Raw genomic sequence first — 24195 nt, 5'->3', positions numbered from 1 at the left:
CTAGATGCAAAAATAAAGCATCTAAATATAACTCACTAAGTCCATGAACTCCCACTCTCAGATTGGCATGTCATATCTTACTTAGAGAGTCAGATGTTTAGTTTTTATTAATTAGTTTGTTATACTTAGGGCTTTCCCTGGTGCCTCAGATGGGAAAGAATCTGCCTACAATGCAGGAGACCCGAGTTCGATCCCTGGGTCTGAAAGATTGCCTGGAGAAGGGCATGGCAGCCTACTCCATTGTTCTTGCCTAAAGAATTCCATGGACAGAGGAGCCTCGTGGGCTGTCGTCCTTGGGGTCACAGAATTGGACACAGCTGAGTACCTATCACTTTTGTTATACTTAAGAAAAAGCGGTGTAGTCGTATTTCATTATTTCTAGTGGCAAAATAAAACGGTGACATTACTTGGATCAAGTAATCACGTAAAAGTAGTTGCTTCAAAGGAAGTGTTTGAAAGAAGTATCAGGTCTCCATTTCCTTTATCTTGGCAGAGTTTCCATTAAAGTGAATTTTGAGATGAGGAATTCTTCATTGAAAACACTTCCAAGTAATAAGTTAAATCTAAATACTGTATTTAAAGATTTTAATTAGGTTGGACTTATGCACTAGATTCATGTTTTCTAAACACAGAAGTGGTGAAAATTAAAAATAATTTGTTAACAGGCAGTAATACTTCTATATGAAAAAAAGTTGTTAACCCCACACTCAGATATCTAGAATCATTTATTTATAAACAAACAAAGGAATATTAAATACCCATCAGTCTCCTAAGGATTTCTTTTATTGGTTAACACTAAGTTATGTACTTTTTGCATACTAAACTTGAACAACCAAGAATTTTGGGAATGGGAAGGAAGAAAGAATGTTTCTGAATGTATTTTGAGTTTTTCTCTGATTCAACTTATTTTACTGCATTTACTCTTATAATAGGAGATTTGCAAATAAAAGCCTCTATGATGAAAGAATATGTGGGATTGTATGATTTAAGATATGTGTAGATTGTTGGAAGGATTGTTGGTTTTTCAAACATGTTACCTCTGTTAACAGAAAAAAGTAAATCCAGATTTGCAAGTAGAAGTAAAGCCCAGTATTCGAGCAAGAAAGATTCAAGAAGAGAAAATGAGAAAGCAAATGCAGAAAGAGGAGTATTGGCGGAGAAGAGAAGAGGAGGAACGCTGGAGAATGGAAATGAGGTAGTATTTTTAACTTTCAGTACCATGATAGGTGGTTTAGATTTTCTAAGAAACTTAGCTGTTCTGAGTATGTGACTCCTATTCAAAGCAATCCAGATTTATTTGAAATATTTTTAGTTTTCACTTGTGAGGGAGACACTAGGTCTAGGAAAGAAATGCATTAAAGTTAAGTTACTGGCTATTCTAATATTTGACCATGTCCTTGGTATTAGGACTTCTGTTGGAAATAATATCTTTTATATATTTGAATACATACATAGCTTAATATCATAAATAAATGCCTCAATTTAAAACAAGCAAAATAGAACATTTGGTTACATGATATAAGATTGAGTAGATTCTAGACGTTAATAATGTGTGGGGTTTGTTTTAAAAACTTTAGAGGCTATAGGAAAGGAGAAATGATACAATATGTTCAATAGATACAGAAATGTTTCATTTTATTGATATAACTGGCATATCTTTTAAGTGGCACAATTCACTGGTTTCATTCACAGAGTTGTGCAGTTATCAGCACAGTCAATTTTAGAACATTTTTATGACCCACAAAAGAAACCACAAACCCATTTAGCAATCAATACCTATTTCCCCCACCAACCCCTCCCTCTACTCCTGGGCAACCACTAATAAACTTCATCTTAGTAGATTTGCCTGTACAGGAGATTTCATATAAATAGAATCATAAAACATATTGACTTTTGTGTCTGGGCTACTTTTCACTTAGCATGATGTTTTCAAGGTTCATGCATGTTGTTGCATATATCAGTACTTTTTTTTTATGCATGCATAATATTTTGTTACATAAATGTGCCACATTTTATTTTTCTGTTTATCAATTGATGGATATTTGTGTTATTTCCACTTTTGGGTTATGAATACTGCTGCCATAAGTGTTTGTGTACAAGTTTTTATAACCCACTTTTTTTCATTTACATACCAGCTTGTTTAAAAAGTAAGCTAAAATTATTTTCCATGGGTATGTAATACTTTTTTGTACAGATGTAAAATTTTCTTTATAACCCATGTCATGTATTTTTAGATATTTAGAGTTTTTTATAGTATTTCCCTATTGTTGTTATTAATTGACCATCCTTGAGGCAGTATTATTGCATAAATCACTGTCAGTTGACCCTAATCAAATCCCAGAAGCAAAAATGTTTGACAGATACCTGAACTTTTGCCTGTGCTAGATAGTTTAACTTAGTGATCCTCAAACTTTTTGGTCTCAGGACCTTTTATAACTCAATAATTATTGAAGACTCTGAAGAGTTTTTGTGTATGTGGGTTATAGGCTGTCAACATTGACTGTATTAGAAATGAAAACTGAGAAGTTTCAGTATTTATGAACTTATTTTTATATAACTTTGTATTTGTTTAAACGTAGTTAAATATTATTAATAATTAGGTGTATTTATTAATATAACGACAGTAAATATAATATGCTAACTATTAATAACTGTTTCTCCCCTGGAAATAACAACATTGTTTTACATTTTTGCAGATCTCTTTAATGTCTAGCTTAAGGCAGTCTGATTCTCCTTCTGCTTCTGTGCTCAACAGGTTGTGATAACACATTTTGCCTTTGGATAACTCTACTGTAGACTCATAAGAGAAAGAGAATAGAGAAGGCAAATATTATTTTGAGAGTAACTTTGATGTCATGAATCCCCCCGAAGGTGTCTCAAGGACTACCTAGACTACCTAGACCACACTTTGAGGGCTGCTCCTATAATTTATTAAAATATCTGCCTGTGAGAGATAGAAACATGAAAGCCAGTTTTATTTCAACTTTGTATTGCTGGCAAATTAAATTTTTTTTTTTTAATTTTTATTTCATGCTTAATCACTTAAATTTCTTTTGTGGTGAATTGCCTATTCATTTGTTAACTTACCTGTTAACTGATTTGTTCAAACACTTCTTATAGCTATTAACCCATTAACATGTTATCTTTAAATAATCTTTACTGTTATTTATCAATTTTATTTTTTTTATGTATTTAAATTTAACTTTGTTCTAATGAAATTTCTGCCTTTGTAATGCACTGGCAATTTTTCTCTATACCTAGATTATGCAGTTATTTCCTCTTTTACTGCTATATCAAATATTTATTAAGGACTTACTGTATGCCAAGAAGTAGCATATAATGTGTTAGGCACTATAGTATACTATGTTTACCAAGTATGAATTGGTAAACAGTTGATATTTAAATATGCCCTTACGTAACCTAAACATGATTAGTAACAATGGAATATTCAAAACTAGAATGAACATGGTTTTCCAGAGCCTTCAAGCTGTTTTTATTCATTTTCTCTCAAGACCTGAATAAAATTAGAAGTATGATTCTATCTGTCCTAAATTGGATGACCCAGAAAGCACTGCTTATTCTCAACCTGAAGAAATTGATGGTTTCTACAGTACTACTTGATAAGCGTACTTCTTTCTTACGTTTTGTATTAAACGAATTTGTCTAGTAAAAATTTATTGTTAACAAAAATTTGCTAGAAAGACTACTGCCTAGGGAATTATTGGTATCCCAGTTTGAAGCTGAAGGCACATATAGAACTGAGAGGGAGAGAGTCACGTGGTGAAAAATTAGATTCCAGAAATGTTGACCATTAAAACAGAGCCTACACGCTAACTGCCCACCAAGTTCAGCCCATGGGTGTTTATTTGGCGCCCATAGTATTTTTTGGACACCAACATGAATCAACCTTTAAAGACCATGAGATTTCACAAAAGTCCTGACGACCTTGGGATAACCATCTGGTATTCCCTTGTGACAGTAATTAATAGCTGTGCCGCCCTCTTGTCTAGCCAGCGCATGTGCTTTCCTTCTTTACCGTACTTCCCATCATCCTTAGCATGTCCCCAAAAGTGAGATGGGATGTGAGTTGCCATTTATCCCTGTTGTTTTTCCTCATTGTAGAAAAATGTCTTTGTCTCTGTCTGTATCAGATGAGGAAATTAAAGGTTGTCTTAAGAAGTTCTCTCTTAAGAAAAAAATAGAGAACACATTTCTTTGAAGACATGAGGAAAATTCCTGAATGTATGCTTTGGGTCTTTCACTCACACACTTCATTAGGTAGGCATTTAAGTTTACAATCTCTTCTGTAAAGAGGGAGAGGTTGGAATGAACTGTGAGGTTTCTGGTGCTTCTTTCTTCAACTCTGTCTTCAGACTGTGAAATTTTGTTTTACTTTTATCTTTGTTTTCTCATCTTTTCACTGGGATTCACTTTCATTCACTAATTGATGAAACCAAGTGTAATCCGATACAGAGGGGGAAAGAAAGGTGTTAGCTAGACTGATTGGGTTTTTTTTATTGCTTTCTATATTATTATTGATGTAAATTCTTGGGGTTTATTTTTCTAAGTGGCTTACAGTATCATTCTTTTATGTTTCAGACGTTATGAAGAGGACATGTACTGGAGAAGAATGGAGGAAGAACAGCATCATTGGGATGATCGCCGCCGAATGCCTGATGGAGGCTATCCTCATGGTCCCCCAGGCCCACTCGGCCTTCTGGGAGTCCGACCAGGCATGCCTCCTCAGCCACAGGGGCCTGCAGTGAGTGTCCACTTTGTTTACATAGACAGTGAAAGTGTAAGACTGGTTCAGCATTAGAAATAAAGAGCTAATTTTTAGACTTAATAATATCCAAATCTCAATATGTTTTTCATCTGATTTAGAATTTTCTCTCCTTTTATTATACTTTCTCAACTCGTGTCCTTATGTATAAGAACTTCGTAGAATTTCCATGAATCTTTCTTATTTTCAGTATAAACTAAGGAAGCAGATCTTTTGCCAACTCTTTTTTCATACGAGAGGTTTTTTTTTTGCCTTTGTTCTTTAGATTATCAAGAACAACTAATTATGAAGGCTGTTGCTTTGGGTTCAGAATTATTTCTGTCTTCCCATTATGTATGGTTTAGAGTCCTTTTTTCAAATCGTTAGCATTCAAAACCTACCACTACTTCTAAATTAAGGGCATGTTAAGGTGTAGGTAGAGTCCATGGGGTCATAGAGTTGGACACGACTGAGTAGCTAACACATAAGGGGTAGGTAAATGGTTGGAGATAACACACAGTGGATGTATTAGAACTGTAGAAAAGAGGTGCATCTTGAGAGTATGTGTTCTGTAGAAGCTAGATAAAAGAAGATACCTGGCTTATGAGGAGCATTTCATATAAGTTCAGACTATAGAGAACAAGATGATTTTTTTTTCTTTGTTCTGGTTTTCCAGAGAGCACTTAGAAGGAAACAGTCTAAATTCCTGCTCTTTAACCTATTCTTTCTCATTTGTCTTTCCATAGAATAAGCATTTGTAAACCTTTTTTGTTAAAAGCAAAATGTTTCAGAACTGTTTTTAAAGTTGTATAAAATATATTTTCATAACCTTAGATGGTATGTATTATAACTTTGTTTTGAGTGCATAACATACATTCTTACATACTCACTTTCAATACTGTACCTTTCTACAGTTTACATTTTTGTTTTTACCAAAATGGGAAAAAAAGGAGAAGATAGCTTTAAATGGACATTCAGTATAACTGGCTTTCTTATTGAAAAATGCAACAAACATATGTGTAGTTGAAAAATAATAGTTTACTTTTGTTTGGAAAACATTTTTTTAATGGAGTTATCTTCCCCCCCCCATCTCCAGCCTTTACGTCGTCCTGACTCATCTGATGACCGTTATGTAATGACAAAGCATGCTACCATTTATCCAACTGAAGAGGAATTACAGGCGGTTCAGAAAATTGTTTCTATCACTGAACGTGCTTTAAAACTTGTTTCAGACAGCTTGTCTGAACATGAGAAGAGCAAGAGCAAAGAGGGAGATGATAAGAAAGAGGGAGGTAAAGACAGGTGTGTTTTCAGAGTTTTTTACTTTTGTATAGTTTTGGTTTTCCTTATGTAGACTTACCTTATACTTAAAAGTTACAAAGACTGAAAATTCTCTGGTATCAGTCTACGTGTGTTACGCTTGGGTTAGATTTTTAATGTATTCAGCTGCTTTCTGCTGAAATATAATTTCATACCATCTCCAACCTTGTAATTTTACTTGTTTTATTTAAACATATAAAACTATTGCAAGTCTTGTTTTTCAAAGCAGCCTTTGTAGTTTTCCAATTGCATTCAGCTATTCGGTTTTTATTCATTTTTTGCATCTGTTCCATGTTCATTGTTTGTTTTAACAGCTTATTTTACGTGTAGCACATTGACCCATAAGCATGAATAAGCTCAAATATTAGCAATGTCTTTATATCTGTGTATATTAAACATGACTTTTGTTATTCTAATTTATGAGAAGAAAAGCATTAATGGCCTTTGCTTTGCAGTTGTTCCTGAGAACTTAGCTCTTGATTTATTAATTTTTCCATATTTCTTATCTAAATGAAGGGTACTTCTAAAAATATTAAATGTTCTTATACTATAGTTGATGTGAATTTTAATGATGTAAAAATTATTTCATTTACTACTGTGTGTTGAGAGATTATCATGGTTGTGGTTAAGAAGGGAAATGTCATAATATAACTTGATTTCACCACAGAGCTTTAAAAGGAGTTTTGCGAGTGGGAGTATTGGCAAAAGGATTACTTCTCCGAGGAGATAGAAATGTCAACCTTGTTTTGCTGTGCTCAGAGAAACCTTCAAAGACATTATTAAGCCGTATTGCAGAAAACCTACCCAAGCAGCTTGCTGTAAGTATTATGGAAATGTTCATTTTTATCCCTTGTCTAGTTCAAAAGTTTTTGGCAGGACTAACTGTGCTTCAGCTTAAACCTAAGCCAGCCTTTAAAGTTTTGGCTTGACTTTCCAAATTGCTTGATTGTACAAATTGGTAGCACAGTTTTCTACTTTGTTTTTTTAAATTTTATGGTGCTTCTCTTCAACATGAAGCCATCTTACTAATTTATTTTAAAATGTAAAACTGCGGCACATGTCCTCTTCCTGTTCTTTTTCCAAGATTTGAATCATAAGAGAGAAGACAGTTGTTCAGGGAAAAATTTCATTTTTTGATTTTTTTTTTAACAAAGCCCATGTATGTATAGTAAGCTTAAAGTTTTAGAATTCATGAACTTCTTGCCTATTTAGTTGAATGCATGTTTTTAATAAAATATAGTAGCTAAAATAGAGACTTTCTGATGTGAATTTTCCCAGCTTTATTATGATTACTTTCCATTTTGCACATGTTATAACAGTAACAATGACTTGTCACTGTCTCTGTCCAGTAAGTTGTGGCAAATTCAATTAATAGAATATCCCTTTTTGGTCCTACCAAAACAAAACTTTTTTTTAAGTTTGAATTAAAAAAAATTTTTATTACAATATCTTGTCAGAATCACAGACTGGAATTTAAAACAAAGGTTCCTTGAATAATTTAATGTATAAAACTTATTTAGGTATTTGAAATTCAAGAATTGGCATTTCATTGGTAGTATGTGTTCTGCAGTAGTGTTAGAATAAATAGTACCTGACCACAGCAGACCAGCTGATACCAAAAGGGACAGTGAAGCATGCTATTAAAATTGAGCTCTGATGACTCTGGCACTTACTGTTGTTTGCTTTATATTACCATTGTTTCAGATGTGAGATTTTTTTTTAATTGTGGATGAGTCTTTTTAAGTATTAGGAGCAAGGAGAATTGTCGTTGTGTGTCTACTTGTTACCCTCTCTTGAGGCTGCTAGGGCAGTGAAAGGGAGGAAAAGAAGCTTGAGGACTTTGAAAAAATTATGTAATTTGCAAAAAACATCTTAACTTGTTGTGTTTCGTAAAACTGCAAAGGAGAAAATGTTATGTTCTAACTGAACGATCAGTAGTTAAGCTGATGCTTTACAGCACATTCTTTACCATCTGAGCCATCAGGGAAGCCCAAAAACAAAATAAAATTTCCAAATCAATCCTTACTCGTACAGTGGATAAGCAGGAGAGAGAGAATTATCATCATCATTGTCATAGTTAACATCTACATGATAACTGTGTGCCATGCACTGTTTTCAGTTCTTTGTGTAGTTAATTCATTCATTCTTCCTACAGTCTTACAGGTTAGATAAATTTTACTGTTCCCATTTTATAAAAACAGGTATAGGGGAATTTAATATTTGCCCGACTTCACATCATTAGTAAAGTAGCAGAGCTAGGATTTGAACCTAGATTGTTGTTGCTGTTCAGTCACTAAGTCATGTCCAACTCTGTGACCCCATGGACTACAGCACGCCACACTTCCCTGTCCGTCACTATCTCCTGAAGTTTGCTCCAACTCACATCCATTGAATATGATGCCATCCAACCATCTCATCCTGTCGCCCTTTCTCCTCCCCTCAGTCTTTCCCAGCATCAAGGTCTTTTCCAATGAGCTGGGTCTTCACATCAAGTGGCCGAACTATTGGAACTTCAGCATCAGTCCTTCCAGTGAACTTAGATACTATACTGGGAACACTCCATGTAATTTCTAGAGTCTTCCTTTGTTCATGTATACTGCAGCTTATTACATGTATACTAAATTGCAGTGAATCCTGTTTTCTTTGGTTTTTTTTTCTGTTGAGCAAGACTTTCTGCTCCCTGATTTAAAGTGTAGATCTGTTGATTTCACAGACAAGGTGCACTGGGTATGGTTGAATTATGGCTCCTATTAGTTTCAGGTATTTATTTTAGTCTCATTCATATTCTGCAAATATTGCAATACTAGCTACCCGGGTGCTATTTTAGGAAGGTATGGTAATGACTGTAGCAGTGTTTCTTTCATCCAAAAATTCATCATCTAAAAGGTGCATACACACATACAGATAACTCATATGATACAAATAATGGTAAATATTAGTTCAACAAAGAATTCTAAAAGGAAAAAGAAGCAAGAGATTATAATTTGCATGTTTTGCAAGGCTTGGAGGGAAATAGTATATGATCTACTCCTTACAAAATGGTTAAAGTAGTGAGAAAGTGAAAGACCATAATGAAACTGCTTTGTTTGATAATGTAAGAGGGCCAGCTAATTTCTTGTACTCTTCATTATATAGGTTATAAGTCCTGAGAAGTATGACATAAAATGTGCTGTTTCTGAAGCGGCAATAATTTTGAACTCATGTGTGGAACCCAAAATGCAAGTCACTATCACCCTGACATCTCCAATTATTCGAGAAGAGAACATGAGGGAAGGAGGTTGGAAAGCCATTAAACATTCTACTTTTTATTAACTTCTTTTTTTCCCCTTTACCTACTCTTTAAGATGGCATTAAGCCCTAGAAGGCAACATGCTGGCATTACATATGAATCTGATAGATTTGACTAGTTTTGCTTAAGATTATTTCCCAGATCTTTTATTAATGTCTTTTTAGCAATGTACTTTTATATAAAATACTCATGGTATTATTGATTTTCTTGATTTTTTTTTTTTTATTTTCTTGCTAACCTCAGATTTCTGGAAAAAGTTTAAATTATTCTTAGTCATAAGCATAGTTGACTTATGAAAAATTAAATATTGCTAGTAAAGGGCCACAAATTTAACTTCTCTTAAGTCCTTGTTCTTGTCTTTAAAAAAGACAAGCGAGTTTCATAAGTAAAATTGGTTGAATACTCATAACAGTTAAGAGACATTGTTATATATGTAATCATGGATTTGGCTTGTCCTGAGGTAAATATTTCTGGTTCTCTGAGGTTGCTCTTTGGTTTGGAGCGCTTTCATAAATGCCGAGCATCCTAATGCACTTAGATTTGGGCATGTGACCCCCACTTTTCTACCAGAGATATTGAAAAATAAATGATGGTAAGCGTAGTTAGTGAGTTATAGCACAATTAAGGGTTTTTAACTTACTTTACAATTGTAGACTATGAAATCCTGCTGGTGCCAGCAATGTTGCTTTAGGGACTGTCCTATAACATTTTCAAAGCTTCAAAAGCTTTTAAGCCAAAAAGCATGGTCAGTGTCTGCGGTATGTTGGTTCTGTTGTTTTATGGGTCAGATAAAATTTACTTTGTTTCCTTTCATGTTGTTTTTGTACATCTTAATTGGTTGAATATGGAGTTATATAGTCTACACTAATATTTCTTTCTGATACAGATAGAGGAGAAAAGAATACTTAAAACTAATTTGTCTAAAATAGCATGAGAGGCTCTCAATTACTGTCCCTTTAAATTTGTTTTCTTACAGCAAAGCAGTTGTTTTTTTTTTTAAAGGCACTGGGCTTTACACAACCCAGGAAAAGAACATTTTTACTAAAAATGTGATCATTAAGAGACTTGCCTAACTTTGCATACATAATATAGATATACCACATATCAGGACTTGTACGTTGTATAAGCTTTTATCTTAAAAATAAGTGGGTTTTGTGTAAAGGATCTTTTATATGAGCATGAATTTCCACTCAAGGTCTGGCTGTGGATATTGCTGGAAAAACAGTTCCTGAGTCAATCTGGTCAATTCGGATGCAGCACATGACTCTTAGGATTTGAAAAGGAAATCTTTGATTATGTTATAGATAAAAGTTGCTGTATTTAGTATGAAATTATACTCATATAACCACTTAACTTTATTTCAGAGCACATTTTGTCCAGTTATATTTAGGTTTACTTAAATTTGTGCTGTATCAAGTCATTATGTTTTGTTGCAGAAGTATGAAATTAATAATTATCATATTTGTAGTAGTCTTTAATAACCTATCCCTTCTAAAGGAAACAAAATTATACTTTTGTCTGACCCAGACTTGAGTTAGAATTATTGTTCTGAATTTCATAAGTATTACGGTGAAAGAAATGATTAGTCCAAAATTGAAAGATTTTCTTCAAGACACTGAGCTGAAAAGTTGGATGTGCAAAAAGTGTAGAAACATTGATAGTGTTCCTTGCTGCAGATAACTGCAGTAAACCATGTCTTTAGCCTCATTATGAAGATTGCTGCAGAATAATGGTATGTATTCTCCCTCACTGCAGCTCTGAATGCTCTGTGTCTTAAAATCATCTAAAGCCTCTAGCTTGCTTTGGGGAGTTAGTCCAAGGGTAAGGAAGGCTTTGCCGGAAGAGCACTTGTAAACCACGAGACTGGTGACTTGCGCATAGTTGTGGTAGGCTCTTAAAGCATAACGGTCCTGTTTAACGCCAAAAATTATTTAAAGAATATGATTTAATTTCCCAAATAACTGTTAAACACAAGACAGATCTATTTTACAGTATTGTGTTTGACAGTTAAACATTAAGTAAGCCTTTAATTGACGTGAAGCTTAAAATGTGCAAATGTTCTAACCCTTGCTACAGCGTCTCTTCTGTAGCAAGTCAAGTATTGTGTGTGTTTTTTTCCACCTTTAGCTTATCAGGCCCGGTCCAAAGCCTTCTAGCAGAGGGAATTGATTCCTGTCAGGGGTTGCTGCCAAGACATCGGAAGGATTTTTGACCAAGGTTTTCAAAAGCTCAGTGTCACACCTGCCATTTGATTTAAAGAGGGATATTGGATGCAGAGTCTGGCATTTATTGTCCTTTGTGTGGCTGTTCTGTTTGTTTTGTCTTTGTCTCTTCTAGAATTGAGCAGTGTTCACACTAGTTTTTAAATTGTTGGGTGGATTATATATTTTACATAACCATGTTAATTTAAATTAATATATTCCCATTAACTTTTAATCATAAAATAGTGTGGACACAGCGTGTCTTCTAACTGGTGATTAACCCCTTAAAATTCATAAAATACCTCTCGTAGGGTAAGAATTTGCTTTTTTTTTTTTTTTTTTAATAAATTAATTTTTGTTTTGTTAACTGGGTATTAGGAAGCAAGTATGATTTTAGTACACTATATCTAAGGGGTTAATCCACTTGAAATACAGAATGGGTGCAAAAATCCACACTCTAAATTTGACAGAAGTTTCCTACTTACAGCTCTTAATTTGTTTTTAAATTGCAATAGGTGTCTTGGCATCTTTGAAATTGTATCATTAATTTAAATTTCCAAAGTTATAAATGTTTGTGTGCAAAAAGAAAACTTTTCTTACATTGGAGGAAATTAAAACATGAATTAACATTAAAATTCAGAAACTTCTTTAGAGATTGCACATTATCACCTATTTGCATTTTAGCTTTAGCAAATAACTTAAATAAATCAGGGACATGGAAAAGGCTCTTCAGCCTGTTCTGTAACCTTGCTTTGGGGAGTGCTTTTTTGTTGTTGTTTCTTTTTTTCAGTTCTTCAGTTAGTTGTGCTTTCCGGTGTCCTTTTTCCTTCTTTCAGAATAGCCCATTTCTTACTATGTTCACAATATTTTTGGATTCAGTAGTTGATCTTGCAGATTTTGAGGTTATTTATTGGTTTTTTAAAAATTACTAGTATTTCTGACTTGCTACTCTCTTTTTAGTGCCCAGGTTCCTCTTTTCAGTGTTCATTTTCAGAATTCCACACAGTGTTTTTTGAATGTCTGTAAATCTCCCTTCTAATATGTTCTCTGAAAATCCATGCCATCTGATTATTTAGGGAGTAAGAACTAAGAAAAGAAAGCCCAGACAAGGGATATAATTTTTATCACTTTAAAAATATGCTTTTTAATATGTCTTCTACTCAAAATAAGGAAAGTATCTCAAGATTTCTGAATGTTCATATAAAAATATACCATCAAATAAGTTGCCCAGAGTTTCAATGGTACTCTTAAAATTATCTTTCATGTGTTCTTTTATCATATATTTCATCGTTTGTCTCATATTCATTTGGTACCCTCAATGATTTATTAAATCATATACTAAATGTGCCATAATTTGGGTGCTTTCTATCTAGAAGGCTGCTAAATTCAATAAATTACTTGCCTGGCATGTTATTGTCCTATATTTAGAAAATATTTTAATATCACCAAAAATTGTGAATTAGATTGATTTAGTTATGAATAGTTTGATTAGCAACTTTTATATACATTTTACCTGTATGTTTAGATGAATGTAAGCTGGCCCTCCAACGAGTTTTATTAATATAAAGTTAACTTTTTGCCCTGATTTAGATTCAGATTTTATTTTCAAGTTTTATATAACTCATTTATGTTTTAATATAATAATTGATTAAAATCAGTTACTATAAACTCTATAACTTAAACGATTCTGCATATTTATCATCAAAGCATTCTGCTTACTGTATCTGTTCTATTTCTATACTTAACTCTATTTAACCATGCTATTTCCTATTGCCCTTTTCTACTTTACTCATTGTTTCTCTCCAATTATTCTTTCTTTGGAATACTTTATGGGAACTTTGAATTTTAAAGGGCATTTAGTATTCCTTTACAACTAAAGTGCTCTTGTGGAAGAGAAATCATTGAACTCCTAGAAATGCCTGTTTTTGGCTCTTTATTTTTTCTGTGACTGTTACTACATTGATCATCCCATATTTATCATTAGTTCTTTGACATTTTAGTCCCAAAATAACCTGTGACCATTTAAAATACTGAACAAACAGGATATTTACTGTACATTCTCATTTATTAAGGTGGATTTTTGTGTTCCCTCTTGTTGTCTTTGTGCTGGTGCGCTGTATCCAGTAATCCTTCCTTTTGATTTTCTTTTGGTGGGGTAGGGTTTATATTTGTAGAAATTACTTATTATATTTCTAAGTTAAAGAGTTTTATTCTTGATCTTCATATTAGATTTTTGTAAATTTGTTAAATAACTTCCTGGGTTACTTTAAAGTGCTGACAAAACCCTCAAATGGCTTGTGTGACACTGATGCTACTTTAAGGAAGTGTCTTGCTTACCTGGTCAAACACCCATTCCTCACTGCATTTTGCCAATTCAATCCATTTTAGATGTAACCTCGGGTATGGTGAAAGACCCACCGGACGTCTTGGACAGGCAAAAATGCCTTGACGCTCTGGCTGCTCTACGCCACGCTAAGTGGTTCCAGGTTCGGAACATCATTTTACTTTTTTCTTGTAGCCTTATGAGAGAGTAGTTCAGTACAACATGTTTAACTGTGTTTAAACATTTCAAAAGATTGCCCAAGCAATACTATTTTAAATTAAATATCAGAAAATATGTTAACATAGAAAGCTGGGTATGAAGATCTGCATATTGCAGTTACTATTAATTTAACAATAAACTAGGATTTGGGGGGTGTTTTGTAGTTTGGGTTTTTTTAGTTTTATTTTTAGTGGCTATATTTGAAGCTGACTTGTTCAGGAACATCACATGTTTGTGTATATATATTATATTCCATAAGGCTGCAGATTAACTTTGCTTTAAATAATGGAATATGTGTTTAAAGCTTTGTGTATAGTTTTAAGATTTTTTCCCCTCTTTCTCTTAAGTTAATAAGTGTAGGGAATGAAAGGTGAGGAAGCAGCTGTTTGGTTTAGTGACTTTGCAGTTATGCAAAGGCACAGAAAGGAAACCAAACAGATTTCCTTAATCTTTCAGTCCCTAGACGAACTTTTTAGCTCTTTACTTTTTCTTTTGTTTCTAATGTAGGCAGACTTTTTTTTTTAAGTTTACTGATTTAAATGAACACAGGTCAAGGTTCACAGGGGATCAAGAACAATTATTCTTGTATAATCTGTTTACTTTGACCTAAAATATCAGCTTTTAAATACTAACCCTGGCATAAAATATTGCTGTAAATGGCAGCTCATTGAATCCAATTTTAAGCGTGGTTATTTTTGTTTTATTTTTATCTGAGCTTCCATTGAACAGTGGTATTTTAACTTTTTTTTCATCAAGGGATATTTTTAATATTTCTAAGATTAATTCAGTTGGTTTTTGTGTTGCTCTCAAGGCTAGAGCTAATGGTCTACAGTCCTGTGTGATTATCATACGTATTCTCCGGGACCTCTGTCAGCGAGTTCCAACTTGGTCTGATTTTCCAAGCTGGGTAAGTAATATGTAACTGTATGTGAAAAATAAACATCTCAGAAATATTTCTGCAGTTTTTTATAGCCTCATCTTACATCTGATTATCAATTTTATTTCCATTTCCTAAATGGAGTTTTTTTCTTTTTCTCCTGAGAAATCAATCCTAGGGTCTTATGAGACTGTTTAATTTGCTGAGAATTATACTTGACTTTCTTTTTGTATTTTCCTCTTTTTTTTTTTTTTTTTACTCCTCTCACAGTGTTAATTACTTTTTAAAAATATTATAGGTGCAATTATTAGTTGTACATACATAAAGATACAAAGAAAATTTTAAAAGAGCTATTAATCTCCCTATGCAGGATTTTGTTAATATTTTAACAAAGTAATGTATAAGGAATTTTTAACATTTAGAAATATGCATTATCCAAAAAATGCATAAAAGTAGGAAATTCAAATAATTCAGAAAGGCACAAAATAAGAAGTGAAAGCCTTCTCATCATTAAAGGCCAGTTATCATGGCACAATTTGTTGTGTTTTTTTCCCAGGGAAGAGAAATGCATATATGCACATTGTGTATATTCCTTTTTATTTATGTACAGATACCTCTTTGATGTTGAACTATTTGAGTTCCTAAATAGCAAAAATTCAGATACAGAAGGATTCATTCAAAAGTATAACTGAACCTACAGATTCTCGAGTTGGGTTAGAGAGAGTTGACTAGCCAGGGTTATCTTAACTCTGGGAGCTCTTTGAGAGCTGTAATGACTACTTGATGTTTCCTTTGTATGGACATGCCATATTTTATTTAACTGGTATCCATCTGATGGACAATCGCATTGTTCGCAGTCTTTTGCTATTAAATTTTCATTGTATTGTTGTCATGCTTTATGAATATTATATACATGTGATGGCTAGGGTCAATTGCTATAGAATTCCAAGGTCAAAGAACATGTTTTGGTTGTAATTGGGAAAGGTAGATCATTTAAAATTACCAAAAATTGTTGAACTTACCATTTTCTTCACATCCTCACTAACTTTGGGATAAGATCATACTTCTTAACAAATGTTAGGTAAAAAATGGGAGTCTCATTTTTTATTTAAATTTCTTTAAGTGATTATTGGCATTTATAATTATTTTTCTCTTAACTGCCAGTTCCTGTTATTCATATTTCTCATAATTTATAATAACTTTCTATAAGAAATTAGCACTTACCTATATTAAAATAATTTTTCCAGTTTTCATCTGCTTTTCAACTTAATTTTTGCTGCTTTATGAAAGGTTTAAAATTTTTACAAATTCTAATCTATTAGTGTTTTATGACTTAACAACTTTGTATTCTGTTTACAAAATACTCTCATGTTTTAGGTTATAGATTATTCACACATGCTTTCTTCTAGAGCTTTTTTCCCCCAATCAAGTTATATTTATTACAGATGTTTGCTTACTTACTCCTAGAAGGATATATTCTGTGTTACAACAGGAGTTGTCTCTCAGTAGTGAGAAGTGGACTTAGGTTAGAGATCTGTAATGTTTGGATTTTACTAGGATAAAATATACATACATTACTTATATAATTATAAACTAATTTGAAAATCATAAATGGACTAGAGGTAGATCCAGCAATATGTCTTTCCGGAATTATTCCAATACCATTTAGCATTTTATTGAGTAGTGATGTTCATTCTCCCAACCTCCATTTTGAAATATCACCATTATCATAAACCAGTGGTTCTCAACCACATTTCAGTTTTGCCCCCAGGGGACATTTGGTAATGTTTGGAGATATTTTTGGTTGTCAATACTGGTTATCGATAGCACTGAGGAAGAGAAACCCATTCTTAAACCAAAGTTCCTTTTTTGCAGGCCTATTTCTACAGTAGTCTTTCATTCCTCAATCTTCTCTATTGAACTCTTTTTTCTATTGATTTTTTACGCATTTCTTTAACTGGCTGCATCGAGTCTAGTTACAGCACACAGGATCTGCATTGTGTCCTGTGGGATCTTTCCTTGTGGTACATGGACTCTAGTCGTGACACACAGGCTCCAGAGTGCTTGAGCTTCGATAGTTGCCGTGATTGGGCTTAGTTCTCCTGCAGCGTGTGTCATCTTGGTTCCCTAGCCAGGGTTTGGACCAATGTCCCCTGCATTGCAGAGTGGATTCTTAGCCTCTAGACCACCAAAGAAGTCCTTAATCTCTTTTAATTTTTAAAACTTCATAGTGTGTTTTAAAATTCTGATGTCCCTTTCATCAGAATTTCCCCCTCTCCGTTCTCTGCTGCTCATTATAAACACCATCTTGCACTGTTTGGGGTTATGTTTTTTTTTTTTTGAAGTGTTTTTTGTTTTGTTTTGCTTTTGCTTTTCTCATGTTCTTTTTCCAAAAGAACTTGACTGCCATTTTGTTCATTTTGATGAACTCCAAGGTTCTTTTAATTATTTTTAAGTAGTACTGTATTGAATTAATAGATAATTGGTAGAATATCATCAGTTTTGCAGTGACAAAAAAGAAAGTTTTGTGTTTTATTTTTGTCTTTGTTAGATTTGCACTAACTCTATAAAAATTAATTTAAAACTTTTGTTCTTTCTCTAAACTCTGAAACAGTTTTTAGGATCATCAAAAATACTGTTTTTTGATCATTTGTAAAATTCATTTGACATTTATCAGTTCCCAGTCCCTTATAAAGGGGGTAGCGCTTTCTTAGTTTCTTTTATTGTGAGTAACTGTTTTTAAATTTTTCCTTCTGGGGTTAATTTTGGCAACTTATCTTATCCTAGAAAAACTGACCCATTCAACCAGATACTCAAATTTTTATGTAATAGAGTTCTGTGCTCTTAGAGTTTTAAAAACGCATATTATAGCATCTTTATTGTTTTAATTCTATGATCGGTTAGATTAGTCAGTAATAGCAGGTGCAGTATTGGAGCAAAATAACCAATGGGTGTTTCAGTATTTACTTGTGATCAGAATTCATTGAATTGTTGATAGATTTTTAATATAAAAATGTATGTGTTGGAGTAGGAAATGGCAACCCACTCCAGTATTCTTGCTTGGGAAATCTCTTGGACAGAGGGGTCCATGGGGTTGCAAAGAGTCAGACAAGACTGAGCACATACACACACACACACACACACACACACACCAAAAAAAAAAAAAAAAGTATGTGCATTATATAACTTAAACTTTTTTTAACGTATAAAAATATAAGCATTCTGCATTATCATTTTACTCCCTGCTTCTTTCAGCTTCAGTCCATACAACCCAGGTGTCCTTGAGACTCTCTCTGTTGTAGTATGTCTGAGCTTCAGTACTTTTGAGACTGGACTCTCAGGCCACTCCTCAGCTATTCTTGAAGTCTGGAAGTCTCACTGCAGATGGCCCTTTACCCTACACCTTGCTTTTTCTCTTCATCAGAGAGAGCCATAAACTTCAAGGGACCCTCTCTCTGCTTTGAGGGTGCAGAGCTTTAAGAACTGAGTGGAAAGAGAGGATGCACAGGTGAAAGGAACTGGGGGAACATGGGCCGTGGCAGAATAACGATGGACGAATCAGGGAGGGCAAAGAAAGCTGCTGGCCAGTCTTTGAAATCATGTACATATAACTTAAAATACCAGTATTTTGGTAGTTTAAAGCACACCAAAATGTCAGCATTTTGACATTTAAATAGCTCTCTTAATATTATATCCTTTAAGCAGTAGTTTATCCATTTTGTCTTTTTTTTTTCTCTCCTCAGAGAGCCAGCTCCTTGGATTTAGCTGCCAGATACACCGTTTTCCTTCTTAATAATCCATTAATTTCTTTTTGTAATTGGAATATAATTGCTTTACAATGTTGTGTTAGTTTCTCCTATACAATGAAGTAAATCAACTATATGAATACATACATCCTTTCCCACTTGGACCTCCCTCCTATCCACCCCCAAATAATTCATTAATTTCTAATTTCATCTCTAATTTTCTATTTTCCTTGGGTATATTTTCATTCTTTTTTAAACTTCTTGAGTTGGATACTTGTTTAATTCACTCACTCTTTAATTATATAGGTAAGTTTTAAAACTGTTATTTAAGGCTGAACATAGGTTTTGGCTATATATGTAATATTTTCTCTTTATATTCTCTGCAGTGTGAAATTCATTTCAATGTTGTCTCTAAGCCAAGAGTAATTTTGAAGTAGCTTTTTAATTCTACATGACTGAAGAAGAGTTGCTTTGTTTTTGTAAATAACTTCTGTTTTTCTAGCATATAATCCAGTAAATATATTCTGTTGCTGTTTAATTGCTGAGTCATGTCTGACTTTTTGCAACCCAATGAACATAGCCCACCAGGCTCCTCTGTCTATGGGATTTCCCAGGCTAGGATTACTGGAGTAGGTTGCCATTTCCTTCTCCAGGCTGTCTTCCTGTCCCAGAGATCAAACCTGAGTCTCCTGCTTGGCAGGTAGATTTTTTACCACTGAGCCACCTGGAAAGCAGAAAATATATTCTACTATTTGCAATATGGGGAATCTAAGATTTTCTTTGTAGTCTAATGTGTACAGTTTTCATAAAGTGTGGGCACTTTAAAAAATGTGTTCTCAGCATATAATATATACCTCTTAGTTCAACTTCATCAGTTACTTTGTTCTTATCTTCTGTTTTCCTTCATATTTTTTGTCTACTTCATGTGTCCATGGAGTGACAAAGATAAGTTAAAATCTACTCTTTCTGTTGTGTTTTTTACAGTTTGTACTTTATTATTTTGTTTCAGTAACATTTTGGACATAAAAACACTTAATAATTATATCATTATTGTAAATTTGAACTTTTGTCATTCTAAAGGGCATTTAATTAACACTTTCTGCCATTAGTTAATAAGTCTTGTCCATTTATTAATATCTAAACTCTAGCCTTTTTAAAAAGACAATTATAACTAACGCAGTTTTACTAGTTTCAGGTGTACAACATAGTAATTCCATATTTTAATACACTATGAAATGATTACTGCAGTAAGACCAATTACTACAATATTGTTGACCATATTCCCTGTGTGCACTTATATACCTGTGACTTTCTTATCTAAAAGCTGGAAGCTTAACCTCTAAATCCCCTTCATATGTTTCATCTGTACTCCACCATTCTAAACTCTAGTTTTTATTATTAGCATTTACCTGGTATGTTTCTGGTATTTTTCTATCCTTTGCCATAATTTTTATCCTTTTCTTGTTCTTTTTTATGTGTGAATATGTTTCTCTTCTGGTTATTTATACAATTAGTTGTTGACCTTTTAGTTTTATGTGGTATTTTCATTCATCTGTTTAACAATTTTAGATAATATCTGTTAACCTCTCATCTATAAAAGCTGAGAAAATGATCACTTCCTCCTACTCCTCCTGTCCTCTTTTGGGTTTTTGTTAATGTTTTCTTTTTTTTTTCATTTGTTTCATTCATTTATTTTAATGTGTCAAAACCTGTTTCTTGATTTATCTGTTTTACTCGATGAATGCTGATTCCACTTAGAAAACAGAAAAGTTTACACTTAATGCTGTTTTAAATCTTAAAGGTTTTAAAATAACTACATTTACCTTATGTGTCAATATATTCCCTTTGATTATTTAATGTTCTGTATTTAAATGCTTTGGTGCCAACCACTAGGGCTTTACCGCCTCTTATTTCTTGGTTGACTGCATTTTATAATCATGTAGTTTTTATCAAAATGTGTTTTAAGTTTTTTTTTTTTTTTAAGTTTTTTGTTTTTTGTGGTTTTTTTTGACTTTTTAATAAATGTATTTATTTTAGTTGGGGGCTAATTACTTTACAATATTGTGGTGGTTTTTGCCATACATTGACATGAATCAGCCATGGGTTTACATGTGTTCCCCGTCCTGAACCCCCCTCCCACCTCCCTCCCCATCCCATCCCTCTGGGTCATCCCATTGCCCCAGCCCTGAGCATTTGTCTCATGTATCGAACATGGAATGGTGTTCTGTTTCACATATGATAATATACATGTTTCAATGCTATTCTCTCAGAATGTCCCACCCTCACCTTCTCCCTCAGAGTCCTTAAGACTGTTCTATGCATCTGTGTCTCTTATTCTGTCTCGCATATAGGGTTATCGTTGCCATCTTTCAAATTCCATATATATGCATTAGTATACTGTATTGGTGTTTTTCTTTCTGGCTTACTTCACTCTGTATAATAGGCTCCAGTTTCATCCACCTCGTTAGAACTGAATCGAATGTATTCTTTTTTAAAAAAAGTGTTTTAAGTTTTTAAAATTTCTTGCATGTTTGAGAATCTTGGCCAATTACCATTACTTTTTTGAAAAATATATTGTTAGGTCGCAATTTTTTCTCCTCCATTTATTGGTGTTGCTCCATTGTCTTTCAGCATTGAGTATTGCTAAATCTAGTTTATGTTAATCACTTAGTCATGGGGTCACCAACTCTGTGACCCCATGAACTGTAGCCCTCCTTCAAGAATCCTCAAGTGGTTAACCATTCCCTTTTCCTCGGGATCTTCCCAACTCAGGGACTGAACCTAGGTCTCCTGCATTTTGTGCAGATTCCTTACCATCTCAGCCACCATAAGTCCAGCCTAATTTTCTTGCCTTTCCTTTTTCTGCAGGTTGGTAAAAGAATTCTGTCTTTATCATTGAGTTTCAGTAACTAACCAAATTACGTCCTGGAATCTGTTGTTAGTGTCATCATTTCATTGAAATCTTTATCTGCACATTTGACAAATGATTAATATGATCCTCTATTTTCAGGGGCACCAATTACCCTTATGTTGGATTCCCTTTGTCCTATGTATTTATTATCTTTGTGATTGTTTTAATCTTTGTTCTCTTTCCTCTTTTGTCCTCTATTATTGTTTCTTTGGCAATAGTTTTCAACTGTGTCCCAATATTTACTATTTATAATTCATTTATTAGTGTTATAGTAATGTTCAGTTTGTTTAATTAGCTCTGCAGTCTTCTGTTCATCTCAACCTTGAGCTTTTAGTTTTATTGGGTTTTTTATTTATCAAGTTCTCTATGACTCAAAATGTTCACAGTTGTATCTTCATTGCCTTAAATTAAGATTCTTCCAGAATAGATTATTTTCTAAATAAATATTATTTTTTAAATAATAAAAATTTGATTCACAGCAAAACTGAGCAGAAAGTACAGAGTTCTCACATACCGTCTGTCCTTACACATAAAAAATCTCCCTCTCAATATTTCCACCAGATGGATACATATATTACAAGCATTGACTTAACAGTATCATTCAAAGTCCATCAGTTCAGTTCAGTCGCTCAGTCGTGTCCAACTCTTTGCAACCCCATGGACTGCAGCACACCAGGCCTCCCTGTCCATCACCAACTCCCAGAGTTTAGTCAAACTCATATCCATTGAGTCGGTGATGCCATCCTATCATCTCATCCTCTGTTGTCCCCTTCTCCTCCTCCCGCCTTCAGTCTTTTTCCCAGCATCAGGGTCTTTTTCCAATGAGTCAGTTCTTCGCATCAGGTGGCCAAAGTATTGGAGTTTCAGCTTCAGCATCAGTCCTTCCGATGAATATTCAGGACTGATTTCCTTTAGGATGGACTGGTTGGATCTCCTTGCAGTCCAAGGGACCCTCAAAGTCCATAGGAAATAGATTTCACTCTATGTTCCACCCAAATGCAAAGATATCATGCCTGGTTTGTTTTAGTTTTTTTTTTCATTTCTTTAGGGCTTAGCATTGTCAGTTCCATTTCCAAGTCATCCTTTGATACTAAAACATGGCAGACAAGAGCTGTCTTTAGTTTACTCACACCTTTTAAAATACTTATTTTTCTTCCCCCATGAGCTCTGCTTTGAGGATTGCTTATGGAAAGGAGTAGTGTTTGGCTTTCTCTCTTGCGTGTGTTCTTTTTTTTTTTTTTTTTTGGCTGGCCCGTGTAAGGAACTTAGTTCCTCGGCCAGGTATTAAACCCAGGCCCCAGCAATGAAAGCACTGAGTCCTAACTACAGGACTGCCAGGGAGTTTCCAGACATGGGCTTTCTCTCTTCTGTTCCCTAATTCAGTGTGCTGTGGTAGTCTTTGAGGTAGATTCCCTTGGCACAGCTTTAGGCTTCAGATTTCAAACCCATGATGGCCTCCTAGAGCCTTTGCCTATGCAGAATTTGCTCTGGTTTTTTTCCTGAAACTCTTCACCATCTCCTTTCAAGAACAGCTTTCTGTTTACCTGAACCAGCAGAAGGTTTGAAGTGTGTGAAGCCACTTTGGGAAACTTGCATTGAGGGTTCACAGCAATCTTTGATATTAATTTTCCCCTATTTCTTACTCCTTTGGAAGATCTTATTTTTTTTGTTGTTTGTTTTATCTGCTTGTTAGTCAAATGTCTATTTATTATTAGAGATAATTAGATGTGGATAATTGGAATTCTACTCTTCCCTACCTGTCTTCCACAAAGAGCCTTCAAACGGATGAATTCTGTTGCTTTTCCTTTCTCTGGTTGGATGAAAGGTGGTTATGTTTAGAAAAATTTCTTTGCCTGGGGCTGCCCACAACATGACTTGTTCTTACTCTCTGAGTTGGAAGAGTTCTGGTGAAATTTTTGGATTTTTTTTTTTTTCCTTCTCACTCAACTGCCAACTCCTTCCCCATTTTCTTCTAAAGAGCCAGTTAGGGAACTGTAAATAGAGAGTTGCCCAAGCCCACTCACTTTCTTAAAAATACTGTTTCACTGGTCTTTTCCTCCATTTAATTGAAGCTATTTTATATTTGTTTGGATGGTGGTAATGTGCTTCATACATGTTTCTTTAATCATAACCAGGTTTGGGGGGCAAGAGATCTAGAGATTTGGCTTTGAACTATCACCTTAAGCAGAGAGTAACTTTTCTTCTTGGTTTGCATGAGAGAAATTTGGAGTTATTGTGAACTTGATCTTCAATTTTGTTTAGCCTTCAGATTACTTACTTTGAATAAATCTAAGTCCTAACACCTGCCTTTAGTGTTTACCACTACAGTGGGTACAGCAAATAATATACTGCCTTCAAATTAGTTCTTTTGTCCTTAATCTATAGTGATAAAGTAAAGAAAGTATAGGTAAAATTCTCTTGTAAGGTTGGTCTGACTTAAGAATTGCTGTGTAGAATAGAAACCTCCTTTAGATTGGTATACCTTTAGAATGGTATACCTGCTGTAAATTGCAAAAAGGCATTTTTTTGCAAAAAGTTAGTGTTTTA

General features: G+C 33.9%; 1 protein-coding gene across 5 annotated transcripts in view; it reads left to right on the top strand.

Moving 5' to 3' along the window:
• The window catches only part of ZFR (zinc finger RNA binding protein), an 83051-nt gene that overhangs the window by 46472 nt on the left and 12384 nt on the right, over positions 1-24195 (top strand). For 3 of the 5 annotated variants that reach the window (XM_081521424.1, XM_081521423.1, XM_081521422.1), the window contains 7 exons: positions 1050-1195; positions 4600-4762; positions 5859-6064; positions 6750-6900; positions 9218-9359; positions 13961-14058; positions 14926-15021. In XM_081521424.1, coding sequence (XP_081377550.1) covers positions 1050-1195; positions 4600-4762; positions 5859-6064; positions 6750-6900; positions 9218-9359; positions 13961-14058; positions 14926-15021 — 1002 coding nt within the window. The remainder of the gene's footprint in view (positions 1-1049; positions 1196-4599; positions 4763-5858; positions 6065-6749; positions 6901-9217; positions 9360-13960; positions 14059-14925; positions 15022-24195) is intronic. The other 2 variants (XR_014062521.1, XR_014062520.1) reach the window with 1 other exon arrangement.

Source organism: Giraffa tippelskirchi, chromosome 8 (assembly GCF_054371585.1).
Source record: "Giraffa tippelskirchi isolate mGirTip1 chromosome 8, T2T-mGirTip1v1.2.pri, whole genome shotgun sequence".
NCBI lineage: Eukaryota > Metazoa > Chordata > Mammalia > Artiodactyla > Giraffidae > Giraffa > Giraffa tippelskirchi.
The sequence above is the reverse complement of the archived record's forward strand: the minus strand, read 5'-3'. Positions and strand labels throughout refer to the sequence as shown.